Source organism: Agelaius phoeniceus, chromosome 22 (genome assembly GCF_051311805.1).
Source record: "Agelaius phoeniceus isolate bAgePho1 chromosome 22, bAgePho1.hap1, whole genome shotgun sequence".
In the NCBI taxonomy this organism is placed as follows: domain Eukaryota; kingdom Metazoa; phylum Chordata; class Aves; order Passeriformes; family Icteridae; genus Agelaius; species Agelaius phoeniceus.
In genome coordinates, this window is record NC_135286.1 from 4,004,897 (window position 1) to 4,022,401 (window position 17,505).

General features: G+C 47.4%; 1 protein-coding gene across 2 annotated transcripts; it reads right to left on the reverse strand.

The window, feature by feature from the left end:
- Nucleotides 1–541: 541 nt before the first annotated feature.
- MTF1 (metal regulatory transcription factor 1) lies at nt 542–17,456 on the reverse strand. Of its 2 annotated transcripts, none has more exons than XM_054648112.2 (11): nt 17,364–17,456; nt 16,641–17,097; nt 11,981–12,219; nt 10,685–10,816; nt 10,063–10,136; nt 9,406–9,539; nt 8,925–9,002; nt 8,203–8,305; nt 7,140–7,696; nt 6,347–6,413; nt 542–6,243 (listed from the first exon to the last, which is right to left on the reverse strand). In XM_054648112.2, exons 2-11 carry the CDS (start codon nt 17,052–17,054, stop codon nt 5,849–5,851), a joined length of 2,193 nt encoding a protein of 730 aa, XP_054504087.2. In that variant the 5' UTR covers nt 17,055–17,097; nt 17,364–17,456; the 3' UTR covers nt 542–5,848. The 2 variants fall into 2 exon arrangements, with proteins under 2 accessions (XP_054504087.2, XP_054504086.2); XM_054648111.2 differs by having other exon boundaries at nt 7,140–7,699.
- Nucleotides 17,457–17,505: the final 49 nt, after the last annotated feature.

The following is a 17,505-nucleotide window of genomic DNA, read 5'->3' on the forward strand; positions in this document are numbered from 1 at the left end:
GCTCCTGCGGAGGAGGCACAGCCCCAGCACCCGTGTGTCCCCAGGGCTGGTTCTTCCCTGGCCGCTCGGGGAGCGGGGCCAGCCCGAGCCGGAGCTCGGCACGGACCCCGCGGAGCTCGGTACGAACCTTGCAGAGCTCGGCACGGACCCCGCGGAGCTCGGTACGAACCTTGCAGAGCTCGGCACGGACCCCGCGGAGCTCGGCACGGACCCCGCGGAGCTCAGTACAGACCCTGCGCTGTTCCTGGCCCCTGTTCTGCCCCTGCCGAGCCCGGCCCGCAGGCAGAGATGCCGAGAGAGCCGAGCAGGAAGCGGGGATGGAGGGAGGGCTGCGATGGGAGAACCCCCAGCTCTGGGTTTCAATTCCCACCCGCACCTCACCGCACCTGAGCGGCCAAGCTGGGCCAGTGCTGGCAGAGGAAAGAGGGTGAAAAGGCAAACGCTGCCTCTTTCAGGGTTGGAATTCCTATTCCTGATGGGACAGGGCGGGATGCTCACACTCCTCTCCCACAGAATACTCTCAGGAAAAACTATTATAACACAATGTTTAAATAAGCATTTAATTAGGATTCCATTAGTATTAATATTGCTTTCAATTCCAAAAAGGTTAATTTCCACTTCTTTGCAGATATTTCAAAGTACAATATTAACTTCATACAAAATGAGCAATTAAGCAAACACCATTATTTCACATTCTTCAAAAAATACAAATTCATATTTACTCTTTTGGGTTTTGGAGATGCTCTTCCTTTGGAAGTACTGTACCTGTAACTAACATCTTCACATTGCTCAATGTAAGCACATTTGTTCCCATGTTTCAGAGTTAAATAAATTCCTTTATCACCATACACACAATCTTGAGAAACTGGGGTTTAGTTCAGCTGTCTCCAAAGCCCCAGGCAGTGCAGCCCCCACAGCCCCAACAGCTCAGCTGGAGCTGGAGCTGCCCCCGGTGTGGAGCCAGGCTGGGGTTTAGGCTGGGTGAGGCAAAACAGAGCAGGGTCAGCCCGAGCAGCAGGAGGACAGGAGAGTCACAAACCAGGAACACCAGCGACTGCAACTACAGCACTGCAAACACACCCTCGAGTCTGCTGGAAAAGGTCATGTGAAAAAAATCTTTCTTTAAGAAAAAGTAGAAACTGCATTTATTTGAGAAAGTGTACACTGCATAATGAACCAAATTTTGGCCAGCTTGCACACCACTGCAGCATGGTGTGGGGTTTCACCTAGTTCCAAAAACACACACTTAGACTATGTACACTACTACATAAATATCCAGTTTAATTTGCATTTCTCAGTGCAGACACAGAATCCAACTTCTAGAACATGTGATAGATATCAAGACAAGACACAAAAAAGTTAAAAGTTCAGCCCTGTCCATGAGAATTGACTACAGGTAACATTTATAAAAACTTGACATTGCTTCCAAAATATGTTACGGAAAAAATAGTATACAATTAAAAACTCTGCAGTCAGAAATTCATAGGGTTTATTAAAGACATGCTCTTCTTTTTTGCCTTACAGTCCAAACTGACTCCAACAGTTCTGCCCAGCTAGCTCAGGGAACTCCTGCCAAGAACTTTTCACCCACAGATCTCAAATAATTTCAGAGCCACCACCCTGGCCCGGTTCCGTGGGGAGGATCCGAGGCAGCGCGAGGCTCCGAGCCCTGCCTGGTGTGGAAGTGATTTTGTGACACCAGAGCTCCCCTGCTCTGCCCCACTGACCCAGCTCCTCACCTCAGAACAGCCCAGCAGCTGCTGCTCATCTCCAATCACCCCAAGGACAGCTCCCCTGGGTCAGCTCCATGCCAAGGACCCAGCTTAACTCAGAGCTGGAAACAGCTGCAGCTCAAGGACATCGTGGATGGCTACAGCCATGCCACCCCCAAGAAATAAGGCAGTAACAGGACATCAGAAACCATCTTGAAGACAAATTTCAAAGGTGCAACATTGCCTGTTTGAAAGCAGCTTGTCACTTGTGTTCCCACGTGGGTGACAGGACGAGGACAGGGGAAGGAGGACGCACATCAGGGGACACAGCATGTCCAACAGGAGTGACAAGCAGCCCCCAGAAAGCGTGAGAGAAAAGGCTGCTGAAGCACAGTGCTCTCAGAGGGTTATTTGCATAGATTGGGCTAACGATGCATAATTGGTCTGGGGCAGGGGGAAGGGCAGCACAGCACCCACCACAGCTGTTCTGTCAGACAGACACACAGACCACGCGGCACAAGGATCTTTAGCTACAGGTATTGCACCAAGTTAAGTGCTCATCTTTGCACACCCCTGTTAACTTTTACTCAGAGCAAAAATAAACTTTGTGAAAGTATATACAAAAGAAATTGCAGCAATTGGGTTAAAGATAAAATAACCTAAAGTGCATTTTTAGATACCAGTATGAGGTTCTGCAAACTTGTCTTCCTGGGGACACTCAGCATTACACAAGTGTCCAACTCGTACTTTGTTCCATGTAATTCAGTACCAGCATTCAATCAGTGCTGATTTACCCCCCCCACCCCCCACCCACAAGCACAAAAAGCAATTTCTCCAACCTTCAGTCTGCTCACTTGGGTCCTTGCTTGGTGACCAAAGCTACCAAAGTCAGTAACTCGACCCTCTCTACATATTTGAGCTTCTACACCCATTTAGAAATCATGAGTGACCAAGTAAACCCCACTAGCACAAAACTGGTGACCTAGAGCAGTGCACTTTTGCTCTCTGACTGGTAATTAAAGGGGTTCATGCAGACTTTGTAGAGGCAGGCATGCTGTTCCCAGAGACTCCAGCACATGAACCCTTTTCTGGGAATCCAGGGCAGAAACTCTCCCTTTCATTAACCATGTAATAATGAATATGCTAAATGCTGGGGCAGCAAGGACAAGACAGGAAAATCTCTTGGCCTTGCAGAATCTCAGGGCTTTGCTGCAGCTGCCCTTGGATCTCCTTCCATCCCAGCATGGCACAGACTGCCCTGGAGCACAGTCTGATCACACACTACTGGGGACGATGCAAATGTGAAAACATCTCAGACACACGCAGCACAAACACTCTGGAAAGCAGATGGACAATAAACAACAAAAGCACACACACCTGTAAAACACAGTGGATGCACAGCCCGTGTGCTCACAGCATCACATGCTCCTGCCTCAGTACAAGCTCTAACCAGTTCCACCTGAATTGCAGCCTGCCTGATGCATGTATAAGAGGGCAATGGCAAACCCAATGCACCAAAGAATCAGCAGCACATAGTGCTTTTCCTGGAACACAACAACAAAAAAAAAAAACCCAGTAGCTGTGAAGAGAAACAGCAGAGATTGACCCTGGGCACTGCTGCCCATCACTGCAGCTTCACATTGAGCTTCCCAGTTCAGAGACTTTGGTAGTTTCTTCTACTCATTTCAGTCACAAAAGAGTTTCTGAAGATGCTCTCTGGTCCAACCAGAAGAGTGTTTTAGGTTGACTAATTCCTAAGTAGCAAAAGTAAAAAAGCCTCCCTGAAGGCTGCGAAGGCTCAGAAGCGGTTGCTAAATCGCCCAGCTGTCACAGTGCAGGCCACATCTGGGACCCTTGTCCCCCATCAGAGGTAACCCCACAACTGCTGGGGAATCTTCACACTCCTGCATCAGGCACACACCCACACCCACTCACCCTCAAACACCACAGCTGCACTTGGCCAAAGGAAATGCCCGAGGCCACAGTGAGAGGCACCAGAGGGACCCCCAGGCAGCACTCGCTCCCCTCTCAGGTGGAGCTCTAGGCAGAGCAGCTGGCAGGAGACTCCTCTGCGAGGTCAGTCCCAACCATGCAGGCCTGGGACTGTTTTTTGTGTTCAAATCAGTTCTTGCTGCCATGCAACTCAACTGCAGCACAAAACGAAGCTGGAGGAGAAAAGCAAAGGAGCCACCACCTCGCTGCCCTCCAAGGATTGCCAAGACAGGAACAAACCAAGAAATGCTTTGTAAACCTGTTGTGTGGATGCCAAACCTTGTTGCTGCACAGCAGCCCTGCCACACACACCCAGAGGGAACACCACCAGCACGTGTGATGCCCTCGAGTTCATCCCTGGCAGCCCCGAGCTCTGTGCCCTGGCACAGACACACACTGAGTGCTCCTGGCACACTGGACACTCACAGCACACAGCTCTTTCCCCTCTGCAGCTCACCAGAAGCTGTGCAGGAGGGGAAGGCCAGCTCCCTTCAGCCCCTTTCACCCTGCCTGGGCAGTGCATTCTCAGGGAACAGCACGAGAGGAGGCTGATCCAGCCTCAGTGCTGGCCAGGCTACGCTGAGCATGTCACAGGAGGATTGAACACCTGCTGATCACCAGGGTTCTCCCCTCCCCAGAGGTACAGAGAGCAGCTCTGATCAAACACAAAGAGTGAAAGATCTCTATCCACTACAGTTTGTATTCCTAAATTGAGTGCAGGGACACTCCCTGCTAATTGGCTTACAGTCATTATCTTTGTATCTCACTAAAGACAACACTGTAAACTGAATAAAGACTATTTAATATTCTTTTCCTTTAACACAAGAAAACTGACAGCCAAAGCCAGAAAGATGGATAAAAACTATAAAATTACATATTTTAAAATAATGCAGCATAAATAAACCATTTAGAATGAGACTGCATTTATTGCAACATTACAGGCTTTTTGGTGGAAGGGGGGGTTTGGATTTGATTTACCCTGAGTAGGTTAGAATATAGACTCTCAGTTTGATATGAAAAACTATTCTGTTGAGTAACATCTTTTAGTCAACAAATAGCCCCGTGCACAAAAAGCTGGCATTGCAGCAGGCTGGAGGCAGAGTCAGGCAGAAATTATATAGCTCACTGGAAAAAAAAGAAGCATGTATAGACAACTGAAGGACAGACTCACTGAATTCCAACTGAATTTATGTTGACTCTTTCTCAAAAATTTTTTAAGGGTTGTTCTTCACAAAAGATGAGAGTAACCAGCAAAGGCACCGTGCTCCTGATTCAACAGTCCCAGGGTTAGGATGATGACTTGTTGCTGAACAGAGCCTAAGAAATCAAAAGAGCAGCAGGCACCAACCTGACCACACCTGGCACTCACTGCACCCTTTGGAGAGGCCAAGACAACAGACTCTGGAGCCAGAGCCAGCAGCAGCTCTGACTGTGCTTCCATGTTGTGACACAGTGTCTGCAACACACTTGAGTCCTAGTGGAATTAAATGAACAGATCTATTCTGAAATAAACTCCCCCAAAGCTCCTGGAGGCTTCAGTAAGAGCAGCAGTACACAGCAAAACCAGGCACCAGCTCCTCATCAGGTATGTGACCACCACATTCAAATCACACTGCAGATAAATCCTCTCCCCCAGCTATGCCATCTCCTCCCCCACAGCCTCCTTTCCTGGGCTCCCCTTTAGTGCATGGTTAGTAGAGACATGAGAGACAGGAGAAGATTAGAGACCCAAGAAGTTGTAACAAAGACCCACTTGCTGCCAGTACCTTAATCCCAAACGTAAGTGATGTGCAATTGGAGACAAAGTAACCCCCCTTTTCCTTTTAAAAATCTTTTTGCACACGAGTAACCTTAACTTCTGTGTTCACATATGACAAGCAAAAGTGACAGACAGTGCAGCCAAAACAGTTCATATATAACTTAGCTATTTCTTTTTTTTTTCTTTTTTTTTTTTTTTTACCTTTTCTTTTTTTAGATAGAATCTCAAAGGTGGATGTACCTGGGACGTGACTAAGATGACATCCGTGAAGCAGAAATAAGCCACAAAACTTCCAAAGAGGAAGGAATAAGAATCGATCCTTCAGTTCCTGCTTCTAAGGAGAAGGGTTTTACCCTCCAGGTGCAAAGGAAAATCTGGAACATCTTCACTTAGAGAAGTTGCTATTCAAACCAATTTCTTCCTCACCCTGCAGTAGTGCTTCAATTGGAATTATATTAGACGGGGTTTCAGGGCTTTGGAGGGACAGGAAGTCCGATACATCCATGGCACTTAAAGTTTCAGTCTGGGAGTCTGAAGGGTTAACTATCTGACTGCTCTGCCCACAAGAAGGAGGAGCAGAGGAGGAAGGAAAGGTCTGAGGCTGCAGCTGGGAAGCTGGCTGCTCCAAAGCTTTTGAATCAGGTGAGGAACATTCCTTCTTCACGGCGGAGGTGGCTTTGTCCTTGGCAGAGTCTCGGCAGGCACACTGGCACTGGCAGGCCTCCTCCTGCTTGATAATGATAACAGGAACGCTGAGACCAATCTGCTGAACAGGGCTTCCTGAAGGTGAAACAAAGAAAAAACACAATGGAGCTACATCATTTCACAGCAGGGAGAGAGAAAATCAGCTTTGTTCAATCAATTAGTTCAGTGTCACGCTTACCTGTGTTACCAGCTACTGGTAATGCAGTGGTAAAAAACACCTTTTCTACTACTTTTGGAACTTGTGGCTTTAAAGAAAAAAAAAACAAAAGAAAAAAGTGTGAATTGACTCAAATTAAATTTCTGTTGTTCAAACTCTAAACAGCTATATACATATTCTAAAGAGACACACAAGAAAACTGGGCTCATTGTTTCAGTGGTCCTAAAGATTTGGCATAACATCCCCTGCATTATTTGCTGTTGAACTCAGCTTGTGGGTTTTGACAATTCAATGACTGAATCTTTAAACACTGCTCTGTGTACCTGCAGCCACTCACTCTTTAGCTGAGAGCCTAAAGTGGCACCAGTATTGTCAAAGAGAAAACTCCTGAAGTTTCAGCTATCCAGATTTACTGGAAAACCACAAACATTCTCTTTCCAGAAAATCTCTTTTCATTATCAGTCAAAATTAGGCAGAGACAGAGATTAAAAAATGCCTAAACACAACCTTTAGAGTCTTTTGTGCTTCTATGCATTAAAAGCAATACATTAAGGCCCATGTGTATCCCTGTCCTGGATAAACACACTGACACCTGCTGGCAGAAATCCCCACGAATAGAAAGAAGAAAAAAAAGATCTTTTTGCACCCTGTGCTCTAATTATTTCCCTGTCTATTCCAGGGGCTGCCCTGGTGATGTGTACACACATTAACATGCCAAGCATTATACCACACTGCATCCTGGGGTTTATCTTACAGGTTTGACCCCCTCCCTTTTCAAAAGCAAGAGCTCCAAAGCCCTGCTGGATGTACTGACCATTTGTTCTTGGCTTTGTGGGGAACCAGTGGCACCATTTAAGATCCATTGTAAGTTCTGCTCTCCCATGACAATGCTGGGCTGCAGAATGGCGGTGCTTGGAGAAGGAGTAATGGTTATAGTGGGGTTACTGGTCAGAACAGGGTTTGCACCAACAGGCACAGTCTGGACTACAGCTGGCAGGGGCTCAGTGGCACTGGGGGCTGTCGGGGCAGGAGCCCCAGCTACCACTGACAGTCCCTGAACAATGGGCTGTGGTGGAGGCTGGCTGTGCTGCAGGAAGTCTTGGTGACTGGCTGCAAACGGTGTGCTGTGAGGAACAGGCACTTCTGGGGATTGTAAAACAGTAGCAGGATTCCCAAACGCAGCTGGCTGTGAGCTGGGTGCGATGGAGGAGGGAGCAGCAGGGGCTGCCGAGCCTTGCAGCGCTGCCTGAGCCGGCTCGGGGAGGCCGAGCTGCAGGACCAGGGGGAGGGACAAGGAGGCCGCGTCTGCTGCTGGGGGCGGGACCGCAGCCACCGAGTCTGCGTCGCCGTTAAAGCCTTCAATCAGCGAGGCTGCTGAAAGAGAAACAGAAAAAATAGAAATACATCCCTTCTCATTAGGTCTCAATGAATTGATTTTTTAATGAACTCATCAGCTAGCTGATGGATTTTTGCCAAGTAAAGCATTACCACGTTCCTAACTTCAGATTAGTGCTTAAAAACAACCCTAGCAGTGAAATCTAAAAGTAGCTGCAAATTCAGGAAGTTGGTAACACTGGGCTCTACACTGAGCCTGACCAGGCTGATCAGCTCTCTCTGATAAGCCTTTTATCAGTTGTGCAGCAAGGTCAAGAAAACAGGATGATGCTTGAGAGCTCCAGTGCCAGCACTGCAGGACAGTGTGCTGGGTCACCTCCCCATCACTGAGTGTCACTCAGTCTGTGCACACCATGCATTCCAACACCAATGAGTTTCAACCCTGGAGTTAAAGCTCTTTTTGCTTCTTAGAGTTATGCTGGGCATTAAGCTTCAGTCTGAAATGCTGAATTCAGTACATGCAGTGCAGATACAACTGGTACCTGTCTGCTGAGAGTCATCCTGATTTGCAGTGTGGTCTGGGCTCTGAAACATAGACTCAAAGATGCTTGCTGGTGAAATTGTGCTGAGGTCCTGTCCATGTGTCTGACAAACAGAAAACAAAGAGGAAAACGTCAGACAATGCTGTATCTCAGATCTCCACAAACCCCAGGCAAGCAGTGTGTGCATGTCAGAAACACTCCTCCAATGCACCAGCCACCCTCAGGAATGGCAACACCTATTGCTTACATGCTGTAAATTTACCCCCAGTTTTTACTACCTGTAATCAAATTTACCAACATAATGAGCAACCCCTACAAAAATAAGTAACTTCTTCAAAAGTAAAATATATTCCTCTGCATCCACTCTTTGTTTAACCTTTATTTCTTGCAGTACTCCATCAGAAACAGACATTAATTGGCTGCTTGCAGAACCCTTTCATATCCTGGACTATGCAATTCTAGCCATCCACAGGAGCAGAATGCACACAGGAGCTGCACCCTGCTCCCACAGCACAGCACAAAGAACAACACATTCTCCTCAGCATCTCATTTTCCTCTATGTAAAATCCAAACTCAGTCAAGACTTATCAAGAAGCAAGAACACTGTTATGGTAAAATCATATGCAGAGCTTCCTATAGCAGTTTGAAATAAGCACTGCACATTTTGGAGGACAAAAATCAAAAGTCAACGAGGATGAGGCAATTCCAGGACAGTAACTCACTGGATTAGAGTTCTCCCGCAATTCTGAATCTGTTGAGATGAGGCTTAAATCACTCAGACAAAGTGAGTGACTTGTATCCTGTGAAAAAAGGAAAACAATTTGAATTATGTATTAAAAGGATAATGTCAGAAATGTTTTAAATTACTTTTGAGAGTCTGTGCTTTGCTTATATGGGACCCAAGTCTCAGTTCTAAAATCAAAGGAACAATATTTTTAAGCAAAGGATATTTAGCAGCTATCAAGGATTCTTAACATCTCAAAGTACTTCCAAAAAAGCCATATAACCCAGAATTTTAAATTAGCATAGGAACATATCAACTTTTAGAAAACAAAAAAAAAATTAAACCTTCCCAGGTAGTATTTGAAAACCCTGGTTTTAAATGTTACACCTTAAGAACAAGCTGCAGACCAAATGATTTCTCCCCCAAAGTATAGTTTATACCCACCTAACACAGACACATTAAGCAGAAGTGCCACTAACCTCAGACACATTGTTATTGGGAAGTGCATTATAGGTATGTCCCTTCTCATGACCTTTCATGTGACTCTTGAGACTGTACTGGGTGCTGAAAGTCTTCTCACAACCATTGCTGGGACAGAAGAAGGGTTTCTCCCCTAGAGGCAGCACAGAACACATTTATCAGACTTTAAAACATCCTATCAGACACACTTTTAAAGCACTGGCAGAGCAGTATTTCATACAAACAAAACATTTTCTGCCCCATCACACATTCAGCATTCCTGGAGTCCTGCAGGTGAGTGTTTTCATCTCACCATGGGAACTGACACACAACACAATATTTAATTCTTGTGCATCATTACTGGTACATTTGTGAAAACACATTCATTGAATTCAAGACCTGTCAAGCATAAACATAACTGCATAAATGGAAAGTTTGGATTGGCCTGGTGCAGGAGTTTGCACTTGGCCTTTTTAAACTCATGAGGTTCACATGGGCACACCCCTCCAGCCTGCAAAGGTCTCTCTGGATGCCATTCCCTCCCTCACAGGTGTCACCTGAGCCACTCAACTCAGTGTCACTCTCAACTATAAATTCATATTAGGATTCTGAGAGTTAGTATAAACTTAATAAGCTCAATTAAACAAAATAAATTTTAAAAAACCCATAGAACTTACCAGTATGTGTTCTAACATGTGTTTTGAGGTGGTGGCTTGCAGCAAAAGCCTTCCCACAGCCATCATGCTCACACCTGAATGAGGCATCACAGGAGAGTCAGCATCAAGCCCCTTCAATGCATTAGCTACAACCTTAAATCATGCTTTGCAGTAGTCCCAGATTCTAAAAAGCAGGCCCAAAGCTAAGCTCTGTTAGCAACCAGCTATCTCCCAGCAGCTGCTGTGCATGCTGTACACATGCTATCATAGCAGGGCTTTGAGCAGGACTTTAAAATCCAAGCACAAAGGCAGCATTTGGGGTGTCTCCTCCATGGAATATACACTGCACCCTAGCAGAGAGCAGCAATGTGTTTTAAAAGATGCTCACCATGGCATAGGTTTATGTTAAAAAAAACTACCTTAACTATTCTTGCTTTTTAGGATAATCACTGCACCCACTGTTGAAGGAAACTGGGGGAGCTCAGAACAAAATGGAGAGAACAAAAAGGCTCCAATGCCAGCCAGCCACCTTCACTCACTTCTCAGGAGATCACCACTCCATTCAGAGCAGTACCAGCTGCTTTTTGGCACAGGTGCCTCATTACCTGAGCCACAGGAGCCAGCACAGCAGCCAGCAACTCACCGAAATGGCTTTTCTCCTGTGTGTGTTCTGATGTGCTTCCTCAGGTCACTGTGCGTTGTGAAGTATTTGCTGCAGCCTTCTGATTCACAGTTAAATGTTTTCCCTGTGTGAAGCCTTTGATGTGCTTTCAACCTAAAAAACATGTCAAAAAAATCCATCTTAGGACTGGTAGGATAAGACAGACCTGGCCTGAGGCAAGCAAGGCACTCTTTCAGATGTGCAGGACAGAATCAAAGACAGAATATTCTGACAGGAGGTAATGAGCTCATGGAAGTGACTGCTATCAGTTCCAAAGTCCTCCAGCAAGGCTGAGAGACCCCTGTGTTCATCCACCACCTTCAATGCCATTGGAATACAAAGAAGTGACCACAGTTCTGTCATCCTACCCTTTGGACAGCATTGCCACACTTGAAGGGTTTAAATGAGGTGTTTATTTGCACCTGTACGTGGAAGAGGCAAAACAATCATATTCAAACATAAACACAAAGCAGATGGAACCTGCAGAACAGCAACAGCCACACCTACAAGAAAATTTGCCAGAGCCTTCTCACCTGGAGTATTGAGCACCCTCTCACCTGTACAGTGCTGAACATCCTCTCACCTGTAGTGCTGAACACCTGCTCACCTGCACAGTGTGATAAACACCCTCTCACCTGTACAGTGTGATAAACATCCTCTCACCTGCACAGTGTGCTGAACACCCTCTCACCTGCACAGTGTGATAAACATCCTCTCACCTGTACAATGTTGAACACCCTCTCACTGTACAGTGTGTTGAACACCCTCTTACTGTACAGTGTGTTGAACACCCTCTCACCTGCACAGTGCTGAACACCCTCTCACCTGTACAGTGTGTTGAACACCCTCTCACCTGTACAATGTTGAACACCCTCTCACCTGTACAGTGCTGAACACCCTCTCACCTGCACAGTGTGTTGAACACCCTCTCACCTGCACAGTGTGTTGAACACCCTCTCACCTGCACAGTGTGTTGAACACCCTCTCACCTGTACAATGTTGAACACCCTCTCACCTGTACAGTGCTGGAACACCAGCTCACCTGCACAGTGCTGAACACCCTCTCACCTGTACAATATTGAACACCCTCTCACCTGTACAGTGCTGAACACCCTCTCACCTGTACAATGTTGAACACCCTCTCACCTGTACAATGTTGAACACCCTCTCACCTGTACAATATTGAGCACCCTCTCACCTGTACAATATTGAGCACCCTCTCACCTGTACAATATTGAGCACCCTCTCACCTGTGCAGTGTGTTGAACACCCTCTCACCTGTACAGTGTGTTGAACGCCTTCTCACAGCCCTGCACATCACACTCGAAGGGTTTCTCCTTGGTGTGCACCCTGACGTGGATTTTGAGGCTGTAGGAGGTGAGGAAGGCCTTGCCACAGCCCTCCTGGTTGCACACAAAGGTGTACTCCCCCCGGTGGGTCTTCTGGTGCGTGCGCAGGTTGCCAGCGGTGCTGTAGGTGCGGGGACAGCCCTCGAAGGTGCACTGGTAGCGCTTCACCTGAAGGACAAAACGCTGCATGATTAATCATTTTTAATAATTTCTGGAATCCACACATGGATGTGGTCCTTTGATGCGGTCAGACAACAGATTTTGACCCCAAAGCCTGCCCAAAAAACTTATTGCTGCTTAATTCTCTGACAAGAAGATTTCTGCTGTGCTGTGAGAGGAAGGAGGGGCACATGGGGAAGCAGCTGGGCTTGCAGAACAGGAATCCAACAGAAGGGGAAAAAGGAAAGACATAATCCAAAATTTTTCTAGCCAAAAATCTGATAAAACAGTTGGAAAGAACATGGAGGAGCCATCACACCTGTCCACTACCCACAAATGTAGCACCTGCATTTTAGTCCAGTGCTTCCTGCAGAGCTACTCATTTGTGGAGCAGGGAGACAAAGGAAAATGCACTGTCACAATGCTCAAACCCACTGCCCTGTGTGCTGAATTCCCATCAACACCTTGAGCAAAACAGTTTTTACCACTTCCCATGGTCTATCCACCTAAGTCCATTCCTTAGTTCACTCTATCCCAAAACAGCCCTCAGGGAGCCTCGTTCTTCCCTTCTGTGGCTACTGAAACAGGCAGTGCCTGAAGTGTAATGGATCACACCAGGTCACAAGGAGACTCAAATACAGCTGTCACAGATTTCTCAGTAAGCACTGAGATCCCCAGGACAGCTTCTCATGGAACTCCATTTGGTGCAGGCACAAGGGATCATTTAGAAGCTTGTGCAAGTGGTGACACCTCATGAAATCTCATCCTCTTTTGTGAACCAGAAGGAATACACCCCTGATCTGCCTGAATAAAGTTATCCTCCACCATTAATTACCAGACTGATGGCATTCATTTGACTGTTAAAGTTCAGAAACCTCAACACCTCATAGTGATTGAGGAGCACAAGAGAGGACTTGGCAAGTCACACCAGCTATAAATCAAGTTCTGGACAGTTCTCCATAACAAAACAGAAATAGCTTCTTGGTTACTTCCAACCTGTTTTGTAAGGGACAAAACTGCCAGCAAGACTCCTTTAGGAAAATTCTATAAAGCTGAGTGATTTTATGTGTATCTGAATCCATGATCTCTTGTTGCTCTCACAACAGGCTGGCAATCACCTTCACCTTGACTCAGTACAACTTTCCTATTTGGAAAATGCTAAACCCTCCTGTGAGACACACAGGGCACAGAAATACCATAATGTGCTGGGTTTGGCTGGGATAGAGTTCATTTTCTTCACTTGTATAGAGCATGTTCTGGATTTGTGCTCAACACAGGCCTGATGACACAGAGATGGATTTTTTTAATGCTTCTCATTCTGCAAGGGGCTGGGGGTACACAGGGAGTGGGGAGGGGACTCAGCCAGGACAGCTGACTCTGACTGCCCAGGGATACCCCAGACCATGTGATGTCATGCTTAGTATAGAAAACTGGGCAAGGAGGAGGAAGGGGAAACATTTTGTGGTCCCCAATCTCTGTTTGGTGTGTGTGTGTGTGTTAGGCTGAGCTCCTGCCTGCCAGGGGAAACAAGGAATTCATCCCTTCCTGTTTTCAACTGGTCACTCAGCATTCTCAGAGAAGGAAACAGTAATTTCACTCTAAGCAATGTCCCCTTGATTTACAGTTCAAATCAGGCAGAAATCCTTGGCCATTTATTACCACTGAACACCCAAGAACTGCAGCATGGTTACAGTGCAGTTAGGAAGTCTGAGGCAGCCACAACACAGGAGCACAGAGCAGAAAACACAGAGCAGAAAACACCAGCACAGAAAACACATTTTATTACATGAGGAGGGTGCATCAGCCTCCCCCAGGATCACCAGATCCAGTACAATTTGTGTATCAGGGCTGAAATAAATGTTCCTTGTTACAGCTTTAAGGCAGCTGGAAATTAACACTTTACACAGCATTTCCCATGGTACACAAGGGAGCTGACACAGGCAGGAACTACCTGAAAATCAAGGGAGGGTTCTGTTAAGCTTTCCAGGTGTTTACATTTAGGTTTAGAAGAAAAAGGACAGTATTAATCACAGATTAAGCTGTTTGGTTCCCAGCTGTCACTGCCCATGTGGAAGGGAAGGTGGCAGCATCAGTTTAATGGCTGAACTCTGACAATGGCCTTGCAGTGCTCTCCCTCCCTCAAAGGCCAAATCTTTATTTCACAAATCCTTCCAAGCAGCAACATCATCACCACCTTCTGAGCAAAACAAACCTTTCTGTGAAGCACCACAGCATTGAATTCTCTTTTGACATCAGCACATCAACACACTGCACACTGTCCATACACACAAAACCACCAGAGATGGATCTGAAAGCCTCACAGGGAGCTGCAGGCTGCCCCAGCACCAGGGCACAACAGAAAACAAACAAAGCAGCAGAGGGCAAGCCCTGGGCAGGCAGGACAGGGCCCTGTGGCTTTTGGCCAGGGACAGTGAGGTGCTGCTGGAAGAGACATGATCCAGCATTCACCTCAGGAAACTCGTTGTGCAATAGGCAACAGGGCTGGAGAAAGCAGAGCCTCGCCTCACACCCTGGTTCAAAGTCTGCTCTAACTGCTCTGTTTGCCTTTAACTCTTCCTGAGCTTGCCACCCTAAATGGCTTCATTTTCAGTGAACAAATAACTGGGTTTGAAATAAGAGACTGTAATCATGATTGTTCTTACCCACACACAATTACAGGGAGATGTACAACAGAATTTAAAAAGGCAAAGGTACTAAAGTGCAAAATCCCTTTTTAGCTTCATAAATGTCCAAGGCTGACCTGAAAATCTGAGACTTTAAAACAATTATTTCAAGTGTTGAAATTGTTGCAGACATTTTGCAAGTACCAAAGAACAGAGCTGTTAATTTTCAGAGATGACTCAGATGCTTGGGAGCTTTAGAGCTTTCCTTTCCTCACCTCCAGACAACTTATCAGACCCTTAAAACAGCAGCCAAAAAGGCCTTTCACATGTGCTCAGTGCCACTGCTTCCACATTATGGTGTCACTGCCCTCTGCTCTGGGAAATCAACTCCAGAAATGGAAAATAAATTCATCTAAAGCATTTCACTAGGAAATTCCACATCCTACAAGCCTTCTCTAAAATGTAAAGGTGAAAAAATGCAGTCAGTAACTGACAGCAGGAGACTCAAACAGGCTCACTGAACACACCTCAGCCTAGAAGCTCCACAGCTGCAGATCTGACCCCCCCAGCCCCATTTCCCAGCTCTCAGCCCCACGGTGACAGCTCTGTGCTGAGTGTCACAGTCTGTGCCACCTGCACTCTTCACCCCTCACATAACTCAGGCAGGCCACAGAAGGAGCACTAGGCCATCCCTGAGCTGGTGTCACAACCAAATTCCATTTGCTCTTGCATTCAAAAAGAAGAGTCCCAGCACAAGCCCTCCCCACTGTGCATCCAGGCAGAATTCATTAGGGAAACAGAATTAAGAGTAAACTCAAAAAGAAGAGTCCCAGGACAATCCTCACTGGGCATCCAGGCAGAATTCATTAGGGAAACAGAATTAAAAGCAAACTCAAAAAAACCAGTCCCAGGACAATTCCCACTGTGCATCCAGGTAGAATTCACTAGGGAAACAGAATTAAAAGCAAACTCAAAAAAACCAGTCCCAGGACAAGCCATCCCCACTGTGAATCCAAATAATTCTGTTTCCCTAGTGAATTCTAAGAGCAAACTCAAAAAGAAGAGACCCAGGACAATCCACACTGTGGATCCAGACAAAATTCATTAGGGAAAAAGAATTAAAAGCAAACTCCATTTTAACCATGCAGCCTGACCTGAGCTTTCAAAACACATCAGCTTAAAGCTTCCATCTTCTTCTCACAATCTCCCTGTGACACAATAAAACTACAAATAATTTAAAATTTGGCATCTTACATGTGGTACTCCAGCTCCCAGCAATGGCCTGGCCCTTAACTGTGACCTGAATGTGCTTTTCTTGAAAATGTGCCCAATCCAAACCAATCCCAGGTTGTTTCAGCTGCCTCTGAACTCACAAAACAACGACCAGAGCAGAAGAAAACCTGAAGATCACTAAAATGGTACACATCACTGACACAAAGGTGTGCCAGTGCCTCACCCTCCTGCCATCCAGTGTCACCAAGTGCCTTCTGGCAGGTTCCTAAGGCAGCAGAGAGTGTCAGAGGGAAGAGAGATGGCCCTGGCAGCTCTGCTGGGACACAGCTCTCCCCAGCACACTGCAAAGCTGGGGATGACAACCAGAGCAGATTTACACCAAACTCCTCAAAAACGAGCAAAACCACTGCCCCTCTCATGAAAAAACAGCAAAACTGCTGCCCCCTCCTAAAAAACAGCAAAACTGCTGCCCCCTCCTGAAAAACAGCAAAACTGCTGCCCCTCTCCTGAAAAACAGCCCATTTTCAAAGCCTTTAAGGTGCACAAAGCCCAGAATCACGTTTAGGTACTCACTTCCTTCCTCTTGGTTTCTGGGCACTCAGACTGCAAAGTGAGAGTTGCTCCTTCGATGTTCCTTGGCATGGGAGTTGAACCAGGATTTATTGTTAGATGAATCTGATCTGGAGAAATAATGTGTTGCACGTAACCCTGTGACATCCCTTCATGATCTGCTATTAAATGAAATCCTTCTTCGTGACCCTCGGGTAAAAAAGGCAAGTGGTCACCGCACTGTCCTTCATCCTCCTCATCCTCCAGCACGCTGTGGTCCTGCTCGATGAGCACAGTTGTCCTGTCATACACCGTCCCGGACGAGGAGGACACCAGCCCGTTTTTGTCAGCAAACCTCATCATATTTTCATCCTGGGCTAAATCGTCTTCCTCCCCTTCATAGTAGATGGCGTTGCCCTCGGGGCTGTTCTCGCCCATGGCTCCGCGCCTCTCACCGCGAGCTCCGGCCGGAACGGCTCATCTACAACACAACGATGGGCGGAGAGGGGGTCAGGCGGCTCTGCCGGCCCGGCCCGAGCTCCGTTCCGCCCTCAGGCACAGCCCCAGCGCGGCCGGTGGCGGCGGGGCCGGGCCGGGCCGAGCGCCGCGGTCCCGCCCCGAGCGCGGCGCTCCCTCACCCGGCGCACAGCCACTCCCCGTGCCTGTGCAAACCGCACCGCTCCGGCTGGGCTCGGCTCAGCCCGTCCCCGCTCCGCTCCCCCGTCCCGCTCCCCCCCGGCCGCTCACCGGGTGCCGGCGGCGGCTCCTTCCCCGCCCCAGCGGCACCATGATCGCCGCGACCCCGCTTCCGCTTCCGCCCGCGCGCCGCACGCCGGGAGCGCCGCGCCCGCCGCGAGGGCTGACGGGAACGGGGAGGGCTGGGGAGCGC

What these genes read in the sequence shown, in the direction of transcription:
- MTF1 (XM_054648111.2), bottom strand. Translation starts at nt 17,054, where the DNA reads ATGGGCGAGAACAGCCCCGAGGGCAACGCCATCTACTATGAAGGGGAG. An exon ending in GCGTTCAACACACTGTACAG is followed by an intron (nt 10,817 to 11,980) that starts GTGAGAGGGTGT and finishes CATGTTTTTTAG; the next exon opens with GTTGAAAGCACATCAAAGGC. An exon ending in TGCGGGAGAACTCTAATCCA is followed by an intron (nt 8,306 to 8,924) that starts GTGAGTTACTGT and finishes TCTGTTTGTCAG; the next exon opens with ACACATGGACAGGACCTCAG.